This window comes from Desmodus rotundus, chromosome 3 (genome assembly GCF_022682495.2).
Source record: "Desmodus rotundus isolate HL8 chromosome 3, HLdesRot8A.1, whole genome shotgun sequence".
Classification (NCBI taxonomy): domain Eukaryota; kingdom Metazoa; phylum Chordata; class Mammalia; order Chiroptera; family Phyllostomidae; genus Desmodus; species Desmodus rotundus.
The window spans coordinates 16,336,774-16,358,571 of NC_071389.1; the positions used below are offsets into that span (position 1 = coordinate 16,336,774).

The 21,798-nt window shown below is 45.7% G+C and overlaps 1 protein-coding gene across 2 annotated transcripts in view; it reads left to right on the forward strand.

Annotated features, from left to right (window-relative positions):
• ARID1A (AT-rich interaction domain 1A) overlaps positions 1–21,798 on the forward strand; it is a 70,320-nt gene extending 48,522 nt beyond the window's left edge. For both annotated transcript variants that reach the window (XM_053919970.2, XM_024554421.3), the window contains exons 5-20: positions 4,241–4,481; positions 4,769–4,858; positions 5,404–5,571; positions 6,261–6,573; positions 7,976–8,121; positions 8,220–8,329; positions 9,521–9,730; positions 12,157–12,364; positions 13,493–13,625; positions 13,803–13,975; positions 14,343–14,493; positions 14,573–14,707; positions 14,791–14,884; positions 15,357–16,248; positions 16,608–16,738; positions 18,727–21,798. In XM_053919970.2, the coding sequence (XP_053775945.1) occupies positions 4,241–4,481; positions 4,769–4,858; positions 5,404–5,571; positions 6,261–6,573; positions 7,976–8,121; positions 8,220–8,329; positions 9,521–9,730; positions 12,157–12,364; positions 13,493–13,625; positions 13,803–13,975; positions 14,343–14,493; positions 14,573–14,707; positions 14,791–14,884; positions 15,357–16,248; positions 16,608–16,738; positions 18,727–20,454 (4,923 nt within the window). In that variant the 3' untranslated portion in view covers positions 20,455–21,798. The remainder of the gene's footprint in view (positions 1–4,240; positions 4,482–4,768; positions 4,859–5,403; positions 5,572–6,260; positions 6,574–7,975; positions 8,122–8,219; positions 8,330–9,520; positions 9,731–12,156; positions 12,365–13,492; positions 13,626–13,802; positions 13,976–14,342; positions 14,494–14,572; positions 14,708–14,790; positions 14,885–15,356; positions 16,249–16,607; positions 16,739–18,726) is intronic.

Genomic DNA, 21,798 nt, shown 5'->3' on the forward strand with positions numbered 1-21,798 from the left:
AGCTTGTGATTAGCCACAGGGACTAAAGGGTATGTCTTACATCTTATACTGCTTGTGTGTTACCATATCTCTGATTCCAGGGTATTGCCACTGGTATTGTATATTTCATATGGCCTTGACCATACAGTACCAGTGGAATTTCATGCATGTGCCTCAGAGGTGTCACAAACTCAGATTTATCCAGTCCTCTTACTGTACAAGTAAGGAAACCAAAGCCTGGTTTGTTGCCAACTTGTCCAATGTCACAACTGATAAGTACCAAGAGCTGGACCGTGGTCTCCCAGCTGGGATGTGGTGCTTTTTCCTCAGTGCAAGTAATATCAGCATAAGAGAGAGACAAGGAACATAGGCTCTGGAGTTCAGCAGGTTTGGGATCAGAATCTAGTTTCTGCCATTTACTTGCTGGATGACTTGGACACATAACCCAATCTATCTGAGCATGAGTTTGCTCATCTTCAACATGTTAGTGGTAGAAGTATGTACTCCCCAAAATTGTAGAAAATTAAGTAACTCCATAAAGGGCCTGGCACATTGTAGATACTCAAATGGTAGTTAATGTTAATATTGACGTAAATTATTTGTCCCTTCCTGTGCCAACATTCTGGTTCTAATTGTTTTTATTTTTTTTTAAAAAAAGATTTTATCTATGTATTTTTAGAGAGTTGGGAAGAGAGGGAGAGAAACATTAATATGTGAAAGTACATCAGCCAGTTGCTTCTTGCACGCCCCCAACTGGGGACCTGGCCTGCAACCCAGGCATGTGCCCTGCCTGGGAATTAAGCAGGTGACCCTTTGGTTCGTAGGCCGGCACACAATCTGGTGAGCCATACCAGCCAGGACTTATTTTTTTTTCTTTAATTTTTTTTAAAAAATGTTGTTTCTTTTTTAGAGAGAGGAAGGGAGGGTGAAAGGAGGGGAGAGAAACATCAATGTGTACTTGCCTCTTACATGTCCCCAACCCAGCCATGTGTCCTGCCTAGACTGGGAATTGACCCTTTGGTTCGCAATCTGGCATTCAATCCATTGAGCCACATCAGCGAGAGCAAATTATTTTTCATGTATATTTATTTATTTACTTACTTAAAGTATATTTTATTGATTATGCTATTACAGTTGTCCCATTTTTTTCTCCCCTTTATTCCCCTTCTGCCCTGTACCCCCCCATCAACATCCTCTCCCCACCCTACCCCCCTTAGTTTCATGTCCATGGGTCATACATATAAGTTCTTTGGCTTCTCCATTTCCTCTACTATTCTTAACCACCACCTGCCTATTTTTGTACCTACCATTTATGCTTCTTATTCCCTGTACCTTTTCTCCCATTCTCTCTCTTCCCCCTTTCCCTCCCCACTGATAACCCTCCATGTGAGCTCCATTTCTGTGATTCTGTTCCTGTTCTAGTTGTTTGCTTAGTTTGTTTTTGTTTTTGTTTTTTAGGTTCAGTTGATAGTTATAAGTTTGTTGTCATTTTACTGTTCATATTTTTGATCATCTTCTTTTCCTTAGATAAGTCCCTTTAACATTTCATATAATAATGGCTTGGTTATGATGATGGTGATAATTTTTTTTTTTTTAATCTACTACCCCCATGCTGACCTGTTGCCATCTGATGAAAATGACAGTTTGAGAGATTGGCTTCAAATAAGAGAGATAATATTAGTGCTGCTGCGTTCCCCACTGTTATTCGTGCCTAGGCATCCCAGCCCACATGGGGCTGTGGTTGACAGTGATTTATTTAGCACTTTTTCTCCAAGGATCTCAGGACACTTTACCAAAACTGACAGCTTTCCTCAGAGTTCTCTGTGAAGGAAGCCACCACCTTGTCACCACAGATGCCTCCAGGGTCCTGAGAGCCTGTTCTCAGGGGTTTTCTTCAGGCTCCTGGATTCCCTCAGTTGAACTAGGACTTTCACTTGTGGGTCGATGGAGAGCCCGGTTTTTCACAGAAGTGTGGCCGAAGGATTCACAGGCCCTGCCCTGACTCTGTAGCAGTGGTTGGTGGGTTGTGTTTGTTTTTATTCTTCTTCTTTTCCCTCCTCAGTTCCTCAAAAGGAATCCAAGGATATATACCAATTTGAACAGGATTCTTCTGTTGAACGCAGCAGAAGGAGAGCAGAGGGAGACTTTGGCCTTACCTATACTGTTTTTATTTGAGAATGTTCATGCTCTACTTAAGACAGAAATGTTCAGGCCACTTAATTTTTTAAAGCCATTTAGAGCCAAGTTCTTGTCTTATGTATGGATGGACCCTTTGATGCCTATTATGTTCCAAAATACGCTGATTTCTTGTCCTGACTGGTATGGCTGAGTTGGTTGGGCACATGCCTGGGTTTTGGGTTCAGTCACTGGCTGGGGCACACAGGAGGGGCAACCAATTAACGTTTCTCTCTCACACTGATGTTTCTCTCCCTCTCTTCCCCTCTCTCTAAAAATAAATAAATAAAATCTTTTTAAAAATATGCTGATTTCTTTTTCATGTTAGCAAGTAACTTTTATTAGCAGAAGCTGGTGGTTTGATAAGGAATGGAAACTGTAGGAAGGAATGCTGAGGGAACGTACTGGTCCCTAAAACAGAGCATTGGGCTGTGGTTTGTTACAGACAGATATTAACAAGTGGCTTTTGAGGCCTTTCCTGGCATACATGGTTGGCTCCTCTCATCATCTTGCTGCCTCTGAGTTTACTTCCCTTGGTTGAGACAGCTTAACCCTCAAGATGGAGATGGAATCTTCCTCTCTTGGGATGAACCCAGGGCTCTTTATAGCTCCAGGTACTTTAGTCCTTTGAGGGGAAAAGGCTCTTTGATATTACCTAGGGAAGGGCTTCTGGAGTTCCACTCCACAATGGGACTAATTCTAATTGCGTTTTTAAAGCATGCTGTAGTATACTGGTTCTGCTTCTTATAGGAAAGCTAGCATTTTCTGAGAGCTGGATATAGACACAAATGCACACTTACCTACCTGCCTTGTCTTCAGGACAAGCTTTGTTTCCATAGACCTCAGCAGAAATGCTTCCAGCCTAGTGAACTAATCAGCTGGTTTGCAGAAGGTCCACCCAACCTGGATACTTGGGGGAAAGCCTAAACAGGCCCTCTGACCTCCAGTGTTATTGTCAGAGTCACCTAGAACTGATATTTCCAAGGGGAGCTTGTTGTGGGAATAGGAGTAGGCTCAAATCAGGCCATTTTGGATCTCCTTCCCCTTCAGATGTGTCTCTTATTTAAAAGAACTCTTCTTAACCCAGACCTGAACCCTTACCCAAAGCTCTCATCCTTTATTCAAGATACAGTTAGCTTTTAGTCTGAAGTTAATGTGTGGTGTTGAGCCAGTGTATTGCTAGAGAATGAACATAGGGCAGAGGGTAGGGTTGGGAGTGCATTTCCTGGGGTGGATATTTTTCATATTGAGCTTCCGATTGCTCATCTTGGAATTTATTGACCCAGAGTGAACTCTTACTGATTATTTCAAGACAAGCAATGCCCCTGAGTAAATATCAAGTCCTCATTGAAAAATTTACAACTAGGGAAAAAACTGGATTTGTTCCATTCATAAACATTTGTTCATCCTTATTATAGGCCAGGTGTTATGAATATAGTCCCAAGGTCTTCTCATTCCTATGCAATATATCCCTTTTCCACCTCCTACCCCTTATATTTTAAAATACGGTAACTTGGAAAAAGTGAGTCCTTGGTAAATTTTAGGTTATAATAATCTGATAGAGAGAGGATCTGTGATTATTGCCCATACTTGTTCATATACTCTTGTGGGCTCCTGGTACTATCCTGGCAGTGTTTTATAATGGTTCCTCAGTGGAAAAGAACTAAAGGCTCACTGAAATGCTGCTCTGTCATGACTGGAAGTTGAGACTGGGAAAGAAGATAAAAATACTAGATCTAATTCTGGTGGATAGGCCAGAGGTCAGCAAACTACAGATTGTGGGCCAGTTATTTGTATTTATAAATGATCAAATGCTTGGGGCTATATTCCAATAAAACTTTATGTATATTATCAGTGACTGCTTTTGCACTCGGTGGCAGAGTTGAGTAGTTGTAGTTGAAGAAGGCTATATGTCCCTTAATAGAGAGTTTACCATATGTAAACTATAGTATCATGACAACATAATGTGTGCAGTGTACTTGCCTTTGGTTATTTAAGGAGAATACTAATCATGTAGTAGGGTTGTTGAAAGAAGAGTCTTTCTGCCTAATATTACTAATCCATGTCTTCGTGTGGTGTGTTTCAGGATCTGTCTGGTTCGATAGACGATCTCCCCATGGGGACAGAAGGAGCTCTGAGCCCTGGAGTGAGCACATCAGGGATTTCCAGCAGCCAAGGAGAACAGAGTAATCCAGCTCAGTCTCCTTTCTCTCCTCATACTTCCCCTCACCTGCCTGGCATCCGAGGCCCTTCCCCATCCCCTGTTGGCTCTCCCGCCAGTGTTGCTCAGTCTCGCTCAGGACCACTCTCGCCTGCTGCAGTGCCAGGTACCCTCAAGTGCTGGGTTTTGGGGAGAGGGAATGGGGACTGGCTTCCAACAATATCAGGGAGCCCCAGCCTTCCACTGGCAGAGAAAGCATCTCTGGTCCTATCTGCCAAGTTTCCCTTTAGCATTTGAAGAAGGGTGATGGGAGCCCCTTGGTTGGAACATTCTGTGCATGTGATACTAGGAGGTGCTTGGCCTTCCCAGGAGCCATTTCCAGCTCTGAATTGACCTCCTAGCTGGAATTTCCAGGCTTAGCCACGATTGGCTTACTTTCTCTGTCTGGAGCAGGCAATCAGATGCCACCTCGGCCACCCAGTGGCCAGTCGGACAGCATCATACATCCTTCCATGAACCCATCGAGCATTGCCCAAGATCGAGGTAAGAGCCTGGACTTGGAGGGAGAGGGGGAGGCCTAAGGCTGACACTTCATTATCCAGTGCAATAGCTTTTGGAGAACTGTATGACCATGAAGCGTAGGACAATCCCAGCAACAATTGTGAATTAACAGTGGGCTTGGCCATGTTGTGGCTCCAAAACTGTGATTCCCCCACAGTCATTCTTTGTTTCTCAGTGTTTCTGTTTTGATGGATCCCCACCCCCCCCCTTACATTGTGCCCAATTTGGTCAGCATATGCTAAAACTCAGCACTGAATCTTTACTCTTTAAATCCTGCTCCATTTTATTTTTCTGTAATTACTATTTGTCTTTTCAAACCCCCATTTAGTAGAAAGAGTTGGCATGATCTGGTTAATAGCTATGTCACTTTGGAGGGTGCCTGCAATGGCATGCAATTATATAATAAATAAGATAGAGACTTCATTTAATTAGTTGCTAAAATGTAGGTGGTGAAGTCCTAGGATAAGGGAGAACATTTGTTCCCATTGTACTAAGGTAATAACTATATGGGCACTACCCACAAATAGGTTACATGCAGAGGAACCCCCAGATGCCCCAGTACAGTTCCCCCCAGCCCGGCTCGGCCTTATCTCCACGTCAGCCTTCTGGAGGACAGATGCACACAGGCATGGGCTCCTACCAGCAGAACTCCATGGGGAGCTATGGTCCCCAGGGGAGTCAGTATGGCCCACAGGGTAAGTATATACTCAGGAGTACACACAGATGAGACAAGAAAACAGTTACTTGATATGCTGCTCTCTGGGGTATAAGAGTAGGACTATTCTTTGCCTTTAATTCGCCAAGATCAGTCCCTAAAGTAGGGGAGGAAGGACGGTGACCATGGGAAAGTTCTTGAATATCTCTGAGCCTCTGTTTCATCTATACAACAGGGGTAAGTGTTTAGCTCAAAACTGACCAAAGGCACTTAAATGGTAATTATTAGTTATTATACTTGTTTTTAGTAAATTAGTCCCAATAGAATGGATCTTTCTTCAGATTTAGCCCTCAATGAACTAAAGCTGAATATTTCTCGTATAACATGGGACAGAAGGCAAAATTGTAGAAAGGAAAGAATTCCGGGAGTTGTTGGACCTGGATAGGAGCAAAACCAGCCTTGCCTGCCAGGACTCTGTGCTGTCTTTAAGATGAGGGTACAATTGAGGCCTCTCTTTATATGCTTTTACTTTCCCTTTTCCTTTTTTTTTTTTTTTTTTTTTTTTAAATGGGGTAAAGGCTACCATGAAGTTGGTCTCTTTTCAGACCAAATCTCTAATGATTCCCATTGTTTATCATCTTTGGAATTTTAGAGTTTGAGCAGTATTAGTGAGTTGCTAATGAATCACTAACCAAGTCTCTGTGTCCTCTTTCCTTCTTCCTCTCCCAGGAGGCTACCCCAGGCAGCCAAACTATAATGCCTTGCCCAACGCTAACTACCCTAGTGCAGGCATGGCTGGAAGTATGAACCCTATGGGTGCTGGAGGTCAGATGCATGGGCAGCCTGGCATCCCACCTTATGGCACACTCCCTCCAGGAAGAATGAGTCACGCCTCCATGGGCAACCGGCCGTATGGCCCTAACATGGCCAATATGCCACCTCAGGTTGGGTCAGGGATGTGTCCCCCACCAGGGGGCATGAACCGGAAAACTCAAGAAACTGCTGTCGCCATGCATGTTGCTGCCAACTCTATCCAAAACAGGTAAGTTCGGGAAGTAAAGAGGGTATTAGTGCAAGGAAATAAATTATGGCATCATTTAGGTTATTGATGTAATTCTGGACCTAAACCATGTCATCCTGGTAAATATGTATTTTATTAAGAGCTCTTTAAAAACTAGATTTCCTTATAATGAAAAACAACAAAAGTTCTGATTCTTTTTTTTTAATAGTAAATACCAACTTTTTTTTTTTTTTTTTTTTAAGATTTTATGTATTTGTTCCCAGAGGGAGAAAGAGAGGGGGAGAAACACCAGTCAGTTGCCTCTCCCACGCACCCCTACCGGAGACTGGGCCTGCAACACAGGCATGTGCCCTGACTGGGAATCAAACCTGCGGTACAATGCCCAACCAACTGGGCCACGCCAGTCAGGGCAAAAGTTCTGATCCTTAAGCATCCTAGATTGGTATCAAATTTCACATGACCAGATATCATATGTAAAGAACTTTACAAAGCACAGGTTATTTTGATTAGTAAAAATAAGTCTTCAGAGTTTCTTTATTTCTTTTGTCATCTAGTTTCTTAGTTTCTGAAAGGATTTTTAATGATACACTTGACTTGGATCTGTGGTGTGAGAAATAAAGGGATGGTAGAGTTATGGTTTGCCCTTTCTTCTCCTGTTCTGTGTGGTCCTCTGCATTTGACTCTGGTGCTAAAGTGCAGAAGGCTCATGTGATGATACAGTTTAATCACTTGAAGATTCATCTCTTCTTCCTTGGCCATGGATTTAAGTGAATATGATTTCTCTGTTTTTGGAGGCTCTGTCCTTGTACTCCATTTTTGGTGTCTACAGTTTTTAAAGTGATGGGTTTTATTGGGATGTTGATGAACCAAGGTAGAATAGGGTGATTGACTATAACTGTGAAGAGGTGGGTTTGGTTAGTACTTCAGAATGATGAAAGCACAGTATGTGGTAGGCCCATCAAGAATGCAAAGCAAAGCCTCCCCTGCCACCACCAGGTGCTTTACTGTTGAGGGCTCCAGTTTGGTTGGGGTTTGATGTAACAGAGTGGTAAAATTGAGCAATATAGTCCTCTTTGGCATAGAGAGGGCTCTTAAATGGAAACACTTGACTTTGCAGGTGCCTTAGAGGCTGGCACTACTTAAGAGACAGGGTAGGCCTTCATTCCTCAAAGAGTATTTCCGTTCAAATTAACCTATGGTTTCTCATTTGGGGCTTGAATCCTCTTAGAACCTTTTGTGGAAGGTAAAAGATAAAAATATCTAGGTCAGGTAGCGCGTGATTGTGGTTTGGGGTCCCATTCACTTTTTCTTTGTAAGCCTAACTAGATGATCTTGGCTCACACAACCCTATTTATATTTAGCTCAAGTCCAAATCTGAAAGCTCAGTGTCTCTTAACTCTCCTCTCTCCATTTTCTTTCTCAGGCCACCAGGCTACCCCAATATGAACCAAGGGGGCATAATGGGAACTGGACCTCCCTATGGACAAGGGATTAATAGTATGGCTGGCATGATCAACCCTCAGGGACCCCCATATCCCATGGGTGGAACCATGGCCAACAATTCAGCAGGTGAGTTCTAGTCATTGCTCACCCCAGGGATTTTTTCCAGAGTGATCTTCATGTCACAAACCTATTAAACTTAGGATTTTTTTTTTTTTCTTTCATAGGGATGGCAGCCAGCCCAGAGATGATGGGCCTTGGGGATGTCAAGTTAACTCCAGCCACCAAAATGAACAACAAAGCTGATGGGACACCCAAGACGGAATCCAAATCCAAAGTAATGATTTATGGCTTGACTCCTCTCAACTTTCTGTCCCATCCTTTCCAGTGATAGAAAGGAAAAAGTAGAGGGTGATTAGACTTTATAGTTTTTTATGACACCAAGTGGATTGTCTCAGAGAAAGGTTGTTTCCTCTTGTTATCATGAAGGGTCCCACAATAATAACTCATTGAATGAGGTTTGAGTTAGTCTAAGGGGTCCTGATACAAAACATAATCTTCTCACAGCTGTCTGTTATGGAGGAAATGTCAGACCTGTAGTGTAGAATTTTCTGGGAAATTGTGTCCTCGGTCCTTATGCATTGATAGATGGTATGTGCCATTGGCAACTAGTTGTTGTTCTCTTCCTGGACCATACTAAGAGCCTCAGGAATGGTTGGTACCTTATATTCTATAAGGGCGAGATGAGGCAGGTGGGGTTTCAGTCCATGGCTCCCCATAGGTTGGTCCTAAATGTGCTCTCTGTTGGGCCATGTGGCAAACTGGGGACCTGTTCAGCATTAGAGTCATTTGGAACTTCTCTGCCCTTAGTCATACCTTATTTTCCCTATATTATAAAGTAGGGGAGAAATAAAAAAATCATAGCTACCATATCTTATGGACCTTCATCTTTGGCTCCCAGGCCCTTCTAGTCATCCTCCTGCTTTGGATACTGTCCAAAGCCTTCCAAGCAGTTGGAAGACCCTTCCGTTCTTGAGAGGAAGTAGAGTTTCTTTTCGTTTTAGTCCATCCCATTGTCTGAAGATCATATTTAGAGTTTCTTGACTTCTCTGAAACCATCTATAAAAGTGTGTCTAGGCCCCTGGGTAAGTAGTGTGGGAGTGGTAGTGACATCGATGTCAGGTGGACAAGGATTTGACTCAACCCTGCTACTTCAAAGCTGTGAGATCTTAGGCATGGCCTCCTTGTGCCTGCTGCTTTATCTTTTAAGAGGAGGATACTTTATAATGCCTAATGTGTAAAGGCATCTAGCACAGCACACAATGTATAATATATAGTATTTTTCTTCCTTTACAGGAAGAAGGTCTAGCTCCCTTTTGGTCTTTCAACCTTACAAAGGCAGGGCAGGTCTTAGTAACCACTCCAGAATAGGAGGCTTTATTACTGCTCTAATTAAGGGACTTCTGAGACCCTTAGCATAGGCTTTGAATCTAACGAGTTCCTAAGAATCTTGATCTGCTCCTTCCAGAAATCCAGTTCTTCTACTACAACCAATGAGAAGATCACCAAGTTGTATGAGCTGGGTGGTGAGCCTGAGAGGAAGATGTGGGTGGACCGTTATCTGGCCTTCACTGAGGAGAAGGCCATGGGCATGACAAATCTGCCTGCTGTGGGTAGGAAACCTCTGGACCTCTATCGCCTCTATGTGTCTGTGAAGGAGATTGGTGGATTGACTCAGGTGAGTACCTGGCACTTGGTTTCCCCTGTGGTTTCCGCAAGCCTCTCTTAAGGTACTCAGTGGCTTCACCTAGCATCATGCATCCCACAGGGATATTACCCTCTCCTGCTCTTTGAGTCATATACCGATGGACCTGAGAGCACAGGCCCCCAGAAGTCTGAGGCTTCCTGGCTAGGATGAAGCATTAGCATTATGTTTACCATATGTCTAGGATACTACTGGGTTGCAAAGATAGAAAAAGTCTGTAGGCATTCAGATTCCATGAGAGGCAATCTGGCTTAGTAGACAAGGGCAAGATTTGGAGAAATTGCTTGGTTTTGAATCCTGTCTTAGCCACTTAGTACATGACCTTAATAAAGGTTTATAAGCACTCTGAGCCTTTTCTTATCTGTGAAGTAGGGACAGTGTACCTTGCTAGACTGTCTAAGGCTAGAAATAATAAAGCTTTCAGCAAGATATCTACCACATAAATTGGTCTGCAAGATTGTATAGGGGCAACCAGAGTAGTTGCTGACCCTTTCCAAGAAACTTCACAGTAAAGATGGGATTTCAAGAGCAATTTAACAGAAATTGTTTCTGAAAGGAGATGTAGGTGGGAAATTGTATTTAGTTACTCTATATGGGAGACTAAAGTGAATGAATTCACTTCTGCTACAAACCTCTGAAGCAAACGCCACCGTGAGCCTCTGCCCTAATACCCAACAGCTTTGTTTTACACTTAGCCCAGGAGGCAAACAGGTGAGGTAACCCTGACAAGACAGCACACTGTGACTTGCAAACTTTCCTCCTATGTGTGTTCTGTACTCATTAGACCAGGAGACTGCTGTAGGTTCTGAGTTTGTGGCTAAGCTCAGGGGAGGCGTGGCTGGGAGGGATGTATTCCAAACCTTCTAAATCAGAAGAGGAAAACAGCTGTCACCAGCAGAAAAGAAAGTGATTGGAATGAAGCCAACGAACAGTCAGTTGTGAATTCCTTCTCCCTTCAGGCTTTATTTCCCTCCCCCACAAAGGAAAACAAAACAAAACAAGACACGTGCGCACTGCCACGTAAGTGGCGTGGGAAGCGAAGCCACAAAGGCTTCTGAGGTGACCCTGGACTTATTCCTGCCATTCTCCCTGGTACTAGTTCTCATATACAGGCCCCTCCTGCTTGTAGGGCACGGGAGCATACTTTTAATTGAGTGGGCTTCTGAACTTAAGATAAGGTACAGGAGGGAATCTCAGAGCCTGGGCCTGTCTTAGTTTGCAAAAGGATGCCAGCCTTTTAGGTGCTATGATATAATTGAACTTTAAAGACAGTTCAGAGGGAAAAGATTGCTGTTATAAGTTGTTCGTGAGGGCTCCAGGAAGACAAAAGATGAGTCCTGAGCTTTTCTAAGGGATTACTAGGGTTTAGGTAGGGGGAGGGGCCATTCCAGTTGACTGGCCCAGATGGCCTGGAGGTGGGAGTCTGGAATGTACCTTGCCAACACCATCTCCAACCTGCAAGACTCATATCAGATGTTACCTGCTCTAGAAGTTTTCCTGGTCACCTTTTCTCCATTTAGTTTGTTCTTTTCTTTACTTCCTTATCACTCTTCTCTCTGGTGTCATAGGTATCAGATCAACAGGTATCACAACATACTGAATTTCCTTTGTGGATTTGGGACTGCAAAGCCAGTGTTCCCAGCCCTTGAGATCTCCATAGGCTTACCACATGGTGGGCAAATAAGCATAAGAACTCATGAAGAAGGACACCTGCTTGGCTAGAGCAGAAAGAGTAACCCTAGGGATTGGGAATCCTGTGTCCTTGGGCTGAGGAAAGGAGGCAAGACTAGGCTGGCTTCTGGGAAGATACAAAAGAAGTCACAGGGCCTAGAGCATCTGGGCAGTCAGGACAGTGACTGGAGACGGAAAGGGGCTTGTAATTAAGTTATATGTCACTGGGATGCAGGGGAGTAGTGGAACAGAATGTCAAATTGCAAAGAGCCCCACACTGAAAAAAATCAGACGTGAAAACCCCCAGTTTGACAAAGCAGGTCAGCAGGGTAGTTGTTGATATTACCACACATCTCTGTTTTATGAAATGGTAATTTTTATTGGTGCATTTAAAATAGGAGTTGGATCTGATGATCTGCACATAACTTTTCAGGAGTACACATGTGTAAAGACCATACCTTCTTAATTCTGTTCTCTCTAACAGTGATATGAAATTTGCCCTATCATATTTGCCTTGTCTGATAGTTGTCTGTGGGTAGAGCCTGCCAACAATAGAGGAAAGCCAGCCATGAATTTAATGTTTATTGTGGACTGTCCACCAAGCAGGGTTAACTTTTGTGGTTCACTGAGAATTGTGATTCCATAAGAGATGGGTACCTGGTAGTCCGATGGGGTTTGGGACTTGTGGGCAAGAAGATGTACCCTGACTCTTTTGGTTGGTTGTGCAGGTCAACAAGAACAAAAAATGGCGGGAACTTGCGACCAACCTCAATGTCGGCACTTCAAGCAGTGCTGCCAGCTCCTTGAAAAAGCAGTATATCCAGTGTCTCTATGCCTTTGAGTGCAAGATTGAACGGGGAGAAGACCCACCCCCAGACATCTTTGCAGCTGCTGATTCCAAGAAGTCCCAGCCCAAAATTCAGCCTCCTTCTCCAGGTAGGGATTGGGTGAGCCCTACCAAGGCTAACCCTTCAAGTGTAGTATTCAAGGGCCCAGGTTCCTTGTTCACTGGTGCCAGCCTCCAGGGATGTGTGCTCTTTCCTGTCGTGGGGCATAACAGGTTGGCAGACTAAAAGAGTGGGCAGTGGCAACTCCCTTCAGAGGTAGTCTACAGTAGCCCTTAAATTTTAATTTCCACTGTGCACCTGGCATCTTGCCAAATGTTTATAAGCTAGTGAGTAGGAGGGACATCAGAGGAGCTGGGAAATCTGACAAACAGCAGTGAGGCAAGACTATCTGGGAGCTTTGGCCCACTGATGTCAGTGCCTTAGAATGCAGTTCAAACTAGAGCCCTCGATTCTTTAGGGAGCTGAGATGGTAATGAATGGGAAGGAGGATGTGGGGAAGAGATATGAATGGAACACTCTGATGGGAGTGTCTCTGCCCACCCTCCTTTCTGAGAAGAGGCTGGTGTCTGGGCAAGCACGGGAAGGCCAGGACTCCTAGAAGGTTGGGGGTGTAAATAGATGTGCTCTGATGTTGACCTCTGGGTGTGTAATAAATACCTGAGATGACTCACCAAGCAGTGGGATATCTGGTTCTGGGGATGTTAACTAATGGAAACATTAATTATTGGTAATTCTGTGCTTATCAGCTTAGAGGAACATTTGAACCTGAGTGGTAACACTGCTAGATGTTTGAGAATAGGAACTCCTATGTTCCTAATGTACACTGCTGGTTTGGGGCCTTTATACCCATGATTCCAGGGGCTCTGAATGGGAACTTGTGCACCAGCATTACATGGTTAGCAGGGTCCTGGGGTGGGGGGGAGGGGGAGTAAAATAGTCATGGAATCTGGTGGAGACTCAAGGAATCAACAGCATGGTGATGGCATTGCCATACCACTCATATTCTCTCAATGTGAAACAGCAAGGACCACCACTGAGCCCTCAAATTCCCTTTTTTATGACCTGGTCTTGATGAGATGTCCTGTGGAGAAGGTGATTTAGGCTTTAAAAAACCCTAGCTTTAGCCTTATAACAATCTTTTCAGAAGAGATCCCAGGGCATGGGGTCTCTGTGAGAGTTAAACACTGTCCTGCTCACCCTGCATCTCTGCCCACAGCTGGATCAGGGTCTATGCAGGGGCCACAGACACCTCAGTCAACCAGCAGTTCCATGGCAGAAGGGGGAGACTTGAAGCCACCAACTCCAGCATCCACACCACACAGTCAGATCCCCCCCTTGCCAGGCATGAGGTAAGACCACAGGCAGGGGCAGGTGGTTTGGGAGACCCTGGGCAGAAGTGCAAGAGCTCCTATGCAGCCTGGTGTGCTCTCTGCTCTGGCTGCCCAGCCAGTGGCTCTCATGTGTCCTGTATTATCAGATGAATTGCTTTATTTGGGATTTAATTGACTTTCCTTGCTGTGGAACAGGAGCAATTCAGTCGGGATCCAGGATGCTTTTCCTGATGGAAGTGACCCCACATTCCAGAAACGGAATTCCATGACTCCAAACCCTGGGTACCAGCCCAGTATGAATACCTCTGACATGATGGGGCGCATGTCCTACGAGCCAAATAAGGATCCTTATGGCAGCATGAGGAAAGGTAACCAATTTGCTGTTGGCCTTTCATCCTTGAGGGCAGAGCTGGGGAAGTGGGTTGATAGCTTGAGAGTGATTCAGGGTTCTTGTCAAGCCATCTTCTGAGATGGACATTTTCCAACCTAACCACCCATCTTCATCCCTGCCTCCTTTCTTGTCTTCCTCTCCCTGGTCTCACCCTATTACCCCTTAAGAGGTACATGTTCTTTGTTGATTGGGGCCTCTTTAGATCTCTATTTTAAACCTATCAGGAAAACAAAAGAAACAAACTAGAGCTCTGAAGAAGGCATGGGTCTTTGAGTCAAGCAAGGGGTAGATCGCTAGGCTTGCTTATCTAGTAGTTTGCTCACTGCCTGCCTTTCTACACTCAGCTCCAGGGAGTGATCCCTTCATGTCCTCAGGGCAGGGCCCCAACGGCGGGATGGGGGACCCCTACAGCCGAGCTGCCGGCCCTGGGCTGGCAAATGTGGCAATGGGACCACGACAGCACTATCCTTATGGAGGTCCTTATGACAGAGTGAGGTAAGCATGGCCCCCACTCCTGTCCCACCCCAGAACCCACAGCTATAGTGGACTCATGTGCTTACCCTATGTTGTTTAGGACGGAGCCAGGAATAGGACCTGAGGGAAACATGGGCACTGGAGCCCCACAGCCGAATCTCATGCCTTCCAACCCAGACTCGGGGATGTATTCTCCTAGCCGCTACCCTCCCCAGCAGCAGCAGCAGCAGCAACGGTGAGTGAAGCCTGGCCTCAGTGCTGCTGTGCCTTGGGCTTTGCCATTTCCCACCTTGATCCTGTTTTTCTCCCTCCTTGCAGACATGATTCCTATGGCAATCAGTTCACTCAAGGCACCCCTTCTAGCAGCCCCTTCCCCAGCCAGCAGACCACAATGTATCAGCAGCAGCAGCAGGTGAGGAGGGTATCAGGGTGGACTGACGCACAGAGCTGTTTAGAAATCTAAGGTGGAAAGTCTAAGAACCTCACTTTAGATACTTTGGTGGTCTTCTCCCACCCAAATAGCCAGTTCTGCCTAAATAGCCACGTCCTCCAGCTTTATTCTATTTGGAATCCAGGTCAGTTTCTAGTTCTCCAGAAGAACTAGAAACAGGCCTTTTATTTTGATTTTTGGACTTTTCTTTAGTTCTTCTACTTAGAGTAAGGGAGAGCCAGAGGGTAAGAGAGAATAATTCTTGCTTTCAGAGATAATTTTGAAAAATAATTTGAGACGGTTATTCTTTTGTTCTCTTAGAGTCTGTGTCTCTTCTAAAGTGGCAGAGCAGAAGCAAGCCCAGTGAGTGTCTGGTGTAGCCGTCTTGGCGGCTGTAGTTCTTGTATCCCTGAGTACAAAGTATTAACTTCCCCTCTGCTTGTCCCTGTTTTAGAATTACAAGCGGCCAATGGATAGCACATACGGCCCTACTGCCAAGCGGCACGAAGGGGAGATGTACAGTGTGCCGTACAGCACAGGGCAGGGACAGCCCCAGCAGCAGCAATTGCCTCCAGCCCAGCCCCAGCCTGCCAGCCAGCAACAAGCTGCCCAGCCTTCACCTCAGCAAGATGTGTACAACCAGTATGGCAATGCATATCCTGCCACTGCCGCTGCTGCTACTGAGCGCCGACCAGCAAGTGGCCCCCAGAACCAGTTTCCATTCCAGTTTGGCCGAGACCGTGTCTCAGCACCCCCTGGTTCTAGTGCCCAGCAGAACATACCACCACAAATGATGGGTGGCCCCATACAGGCATCAGCTGAGGTTGCTCAGCAAGGCACCATGTGGCAAGGGCGTAATGACATGACCTACAATTACACCAATAGGCAGAGCACGGGCTCTGCCCCCCAAGGGCCCGCCTATCATGGTGTGAACCGAACAGATGAAATGCTGCATACGGATCAGAGGGCTAACCATGAAGGCTCGTGGCCTTCCCATGGCACACGCCAGCCCCCATATGGTCCCTCTGCCCCCGTGCCTGCCATGACAAGGCCCCCTCCTTCCAACTACCAGCCCCCACCAAGCATGCAGAATCACATTCCTCAGGTATCCAGCCCTGCTCCCCTGCCTCGGCCAATGGAGAATCGCACCTCTCCTAGCAAGTCTCCATTCCTGCACACTGGGATGAAGATGCAAAAGGCAGGGCCCCCCGTACCTGCCTCGCACATAGCACCTGCCCCTGTGCAGCCCCCCATGATCCGGCGGGACATCACCTTTCCACCTGGCTCTGTTGAAGCCACACAGCCTGTGTTGAAGCAGAGGAGGCGACTCACCATGAAAGACATTGGTAAGGAGACCTCCCTGATTGGGTTGTGTAATCTGCCCCTTTCCATCTTGTCCATTTTTCTCTCTCCATCCTGATACTCTGCATGAGGTAAAATCTGGACCAGTGTCGACTAAAACAGAACCAAAGAAATTTGTGTGGGAAAGAAATCAGCTGATTTCAGGCTTTTATTTAAAGGAATTGCTACACAGTGATGTCCTAAGAGGGCCTAAAAGTCTTGAGAGGTAGATGTCTGCCATCTCCCGGATAGTAACTGTCCCTATTTGTTATCTTCATAGTAGCCTGACTGATGGGCCAGCCCTAGGGATGACTTCCAGCCACCCTGGGCTTGGTGGGTGGATGACCTGGAAGTTTTGTTTCAGGAACTCCAGAGGCATGGCGAGTAATGATGTCCCTCAAGTCTGGGCTGCTGGCAGAGAGCACATGGGCATTAGACACCATTAACATTCTGTTGTATGATGACAACAGCATCATGACCTTCAACCTCAGTCAGGTGAGTACAGGTGCCTGGAGAAGATTGGAACGTTGTGAGGGCCCGGGATCTTCTCGAAGTCCGTGATATTGACACTGGGAATTTACGCTATCCCCAACCAACACGGTCTCTCTCTCGCTCCTTCTCTAATATCTTCCTTGCCAGCCCTTGGCCACTGTCCATGGGCTCAGAATACTGAGAATAGTAATAATTTGTGTGTAAGGTATCAGTATTGACTCCAAAGGGAATGTGAGAGAAACTCTTCGATATTGGTAAGAAAGGCAGATTCTGAGAATGTCAGTGAGGACGCCATGTTTTCTAGACTACCAAGAGGAACCTATGGTCTTCATCAGTGAGCAGAATAGTTTCTTTATTCCCTTTCTTATTTCATCTACTCTGAATAGAAGAGATTCTTGTCAATCCCATTTTCCTAAGGCGTAGGATAGGAAGTGCTTGGGGCAGGGGTTAGGAGGATGGAGAGATTTCATCATGTTCTTGAAGAGGCGATTCTCCAGGCCCTCTCTCCACGAGACATGCACCTTGAGTTTTCCCAGTAACTGGGAAGAGTTTCTACTGCACCATCCTACTCTTTTCTTTTGATCATTCTTAGTGTCTACCAACCAACCTATCTATCTAGGAGCTGGCTAAGGAGGCGTTGTTATTGTTACTGTTTATTTGTCCTCATTTTGTGCCAGGTTCTTCGTATTTTCTTTCATGTCATACAACAGCCTTCTGAGGCAGATGTGGCCATAGGCTCAGAGTCTTTATCTTTTCCCAGGTTCACACAGCTGTTAACAGAGGGGTTTTTTTCTTTCTTTTTATTTATAGATTTGAGGGAGAGGGAGAAGGAGGGAGAAGAAGGGAGAGGGAGGGACACAGAGAAACATCAATTTTTTGTTCCTCTTATTTATGCATTCATTTGTTGATTCTTGTATATGACCTGACCGGGGATCAAAACCACGACCTTGGCGTATTGGGACAATGCTCTAACCAACTGAGCTAACCGGCCAGGTCCTAACAGAGTTTTTCTGATTCTTAAAACCTGACTCTATTGCATAATACTGTCTCCCATAAGAAAGTAAAGAAACAAATATTTATTGAGCAATTTCCATAGTCTACACATTTGATATATTCCATTTAGACCTCAGAACAGCCCTGTGAAGTTTAGCAATTTCCAGAAAGATGGGAAAAATTACAGCTTAAAAAGTTTAATCACCCAGCTAGTTCCTGGAAAAGCCAGAATTGAAACCTAGATCTTTCTAATTCTAAAGCCCTTATTTTTTTCCATTCTGCTGTACTGTTCCACCAGAAATTGATCTGATTGGAAATTAGTGTATACTTCTAGAGGTAGATGGCCTGTACAGGACCCAGGCTGGAATTTGGGTGTCCCTAGCACCAGCTTGGACCAGTGTTTGGCAAATCAAAGCCTCATCCCCTTCATTCTGTTGCATGTATGGATGTCCAGCTTCCTATAATGTTGGGGAGCTTGAAGAGAAGAGAGCAGATAAACATCTGTCAATGCTGCATTCCCTCCCTCAGCTCATGTTGTGAGGGATCATCCCACCATGCCTACCCTTGTTCTCCACGTGGCAGTGGGATATATATAGTACTCTAAGAAGGACAATGACAGTGACCAGTGGATACGAAACCGGACCTGGTAAAGAAAAGCAGAAATTGGTTGTGAGAGAGGAGGCTGAGAGATGGTGGCAGTGGTAGTGAGGTGCAGAGCTGTTGGTCAGCATTTCCATCCTGGAGGCAGGCTCGTGTGAAGAAGGTAGGTTAGTTGGGCAGAAGGAAGAACTTTGTGCCAGTCGTAGGAGAGATTAAAGGACTCACTCTGTAGAGAGTCTTTGGAAGGAAGCACCTCTACCTTTCTCAGAGATCCAAATGTTTGACCTGGAAGGAAAGGGGGGAGAGCAGATAGAAAACCCTTGGAGATCTCTCAAGTCAAGGATTCTTATTTTAGCCCACTTTTCTCCCTTAATTTATTTCCTGTTCTTTCTCTTTAGCTCCCAGGGTTGCTAGAGCTCCTTGTGGAATATTTCCGACGTTGCCTGATTGAGATCTTTGGCATTTTAAAGGAGTATGAGGTGGGTGACCCAGGGCAAAGAACACTACTGGACCCTGGGAGATTCAGCAAGGCGTCTAGTCCAGCCCCTGTAGAAGGGGAGGATGAGGAAGACCTTCTAGGTCCTAAACTAGAGGAGGAAGAAGAGGAAGTAGTTGAAAATGATGAGGAGATGGCCTTTTCAGGCAAGGACAAGGCAGCCTCAGAGAATAGCGAGGAGAAACTTACTAGTAAGTTTGACAAACTTCCAGTAAAGATCGTGCAGAAGAATGACCCGTTTGTGGTGGACTGCTCAGATAAGCTTGGGCGCGTGCAGGAGTTTGACAGTGGCCTGCTGCACTGGCGGATTGGTGGGGGGGACACCACTGAGCATATCCAGACCCACTTTGAGAGCAAGACAGAGCTTCTGCCTACTCAGCCTCATATGCCCTGCCTACCAGTCACCCGGAAACATGTCATAGCAGGAGAGGGTACACAAGGGACAACAGAACAAGAGGGCCCTCCACCTGATGGCCCCCCAGAAAAACGGATCACAGCCACTATGGATGATATGTTGTCCACCCGGTCTAGCACATTGACCGAGGAGGGAGCTAAGAGTGCAGAGGCTACAAAGGAGAGCAGCAAGTTTCCATTTGGCATCAGCCCAGCACAGAGCCACCGGAACATCAAGATCCTAGAGGATGAACCTCACAGTAAAGATGAGACCCCACTGTGTACCCTTCTGGACTGGCAGGATTCCCTTGCCAAGCGCTGTGTCTGTGTCTCCAATACTATCCGAAGCCTGTCATTTGTGCCAGGTAACGACTTTGAGATGTCCAAACACCCAGGGCTGCTGCTAATCCTGGGCAAGCTGATCCTTCTACATCACAAGCATCCAGAACGGAAGCAGGCACCACTAACTTATGAGAAGGAGGAGGAACAGGACCAAGGGGTGAGCTGCAACAAAGTGGAGTGGTGGTGGGACTGCTTGGAGATGCTCCGGGAAAATACCTTGGTCACACTAGCCAACATCTCGGGGCAGTTGGACCTCTCCCCATACCCTGAGAGCATTTGCCTGCCTGTCCTGGATGGACTCCTACACTGGGCAGTGTGCCCTTCAGCTGAAGCCCAGGACCCCTTCTCCACCTTGGGCCCCAATGCCGTCCTTTCCCCCCAGAGACTGGTCTTGGAAACCCTCAGCAAACTCAGCATCCAGGACAACAATGTGGACCTGATCCTTGCCACGCCCCCCTTCAGCCGCCTGGAGAAGTTGTATAGCACCATGGTGCGCTTCCTCAGTGACCGAAAGAACCCGGTATGCCGGGAGATGGCGGTGGTACTGCTGGCCAACCTGGCGCAGGGCGACAGCCTGGCAGCCCGCGCCATCGCAGTGCAGAAGGGCAGCATCGGCAACCTCCTGGGCTTCCTGGAGGACAGCCTTGCTGCCACACAGTTCCAGCAGAGCCAGGCAAGCCTGCTCCACATGCAGAACCCACCCTTTGAGCCAACTAGTGTGGACATGATGCGACGGGCTGCCCGTGCACTGCTGGCCCTGGCCAAGGTGGACGAAAACCACTCAGAGTTCACGCTGTACGAGTCACGGCTGTTGGACATCTCGGTATCACCATTGATGAACTCATTGGTTTCACAAGTCATTTGTGATGTACTGTTTTTGATTGGCCAGTCATGACAGCCGTGGGACACCTCCCTCCCTGTGTGTGTGTGCGTGTGTGAACTTAGAAACTGACTGTTGCCCTTTATTTATGCAAAACCACCTCAGAATCCAGTTTACCCTGTGCTGTCCAGCTTCTCCCTTGGGAAAAAAGTCTCTCCTATTTCTCTTTCCTCCCAGCCCCCCTCACCTTTCTACCTTTCTGTTCCTTGCCCTCACCTAACTCCCCTCAGGACCTCACCCTATTTGAAAAGACAAAGCTCTGCCTACATAGAAGACTTTTTTTATTTTAACCAAAGTTACTGTTGTTTACAGTGAGTTTGGGGAAAAAAATTAAATAAAAATGGCTTTCCCGGTCCTTGCATCAACGGGACGCCACATTTCATAACTGTTTTTAATGGTTAAAAAAAAAAAGAAAAAATACAAAAAAAAAAGCCTCTGGAGGACAAACTAAGGTGACTGCTGAACTGTGTGTGGTTTATTGTTGTAACATTCACAATCTTGCAGGAGCCAAGAATTTCGCAGTTGTGGACAGACCCTGTTCACTAGAGAGGCCTGTGCAGTAGAGTGTAGACCCTTCCATGTACTGTACTGTACACCTGATACTGTAAACATACTGTAATAATAATGTCTCACATGGAAACGAGAAAAAAACGCTGGGTCAGCAGCAAGCTGTAGTTTTTAAAAATGTTTTTAGTTAAATGTTGAGGAGAAAAAAAAAAAGGCTTTTCCCCCAAAGTATCATGTGTGAACCTACAACACCCTGACCTCTTTCTCTCCTCCTTGATTGTATGAATAACCCTGAGATCACCTCTTAGAACTGGTTTTAACCTTTAGCTGCAGCCGCTGTGCTGCCACGTGTGTATATATATGACGTTGTACATTGCACATACCCTTGGGTCCCCACAGTTTGGTTCCCCCTCCCAGCTACCCCTTTATAGTATGACGAGTTAACAAGTTGGTGACCTGCACAAAGCGAGACAAAGCTATTTAATCTCTTGCCAGACATCATCCCTCTTGGCGCGATGCTGTACAGGTCTCTGTAAAAAGTCCTTGCTGTCTCAGCAGCCAATCAACTTATAGTTTATTTTTTTCTGGGTTTTTGTTTTGTTTTGTTTTCTTTCTAATCGAGGTGTGAAGAAGTTCTAGGTTCAGTTGAAGTTCCTGATGAAGAAACACAATTGAGATTTTTTCAGTGATAAAATCTGCATATTTGTATTTCAAACAATGTAGCTAAAACTTGATGTAAATTCCTCCTTTTTTCCTTTTTTGGCTTAATGAATATCATTTATTCAGTATGAAATCTTTATACTATATGTTCCACGTGTTAAGAATAAATGTACATTAAATCTTGGTAAGACA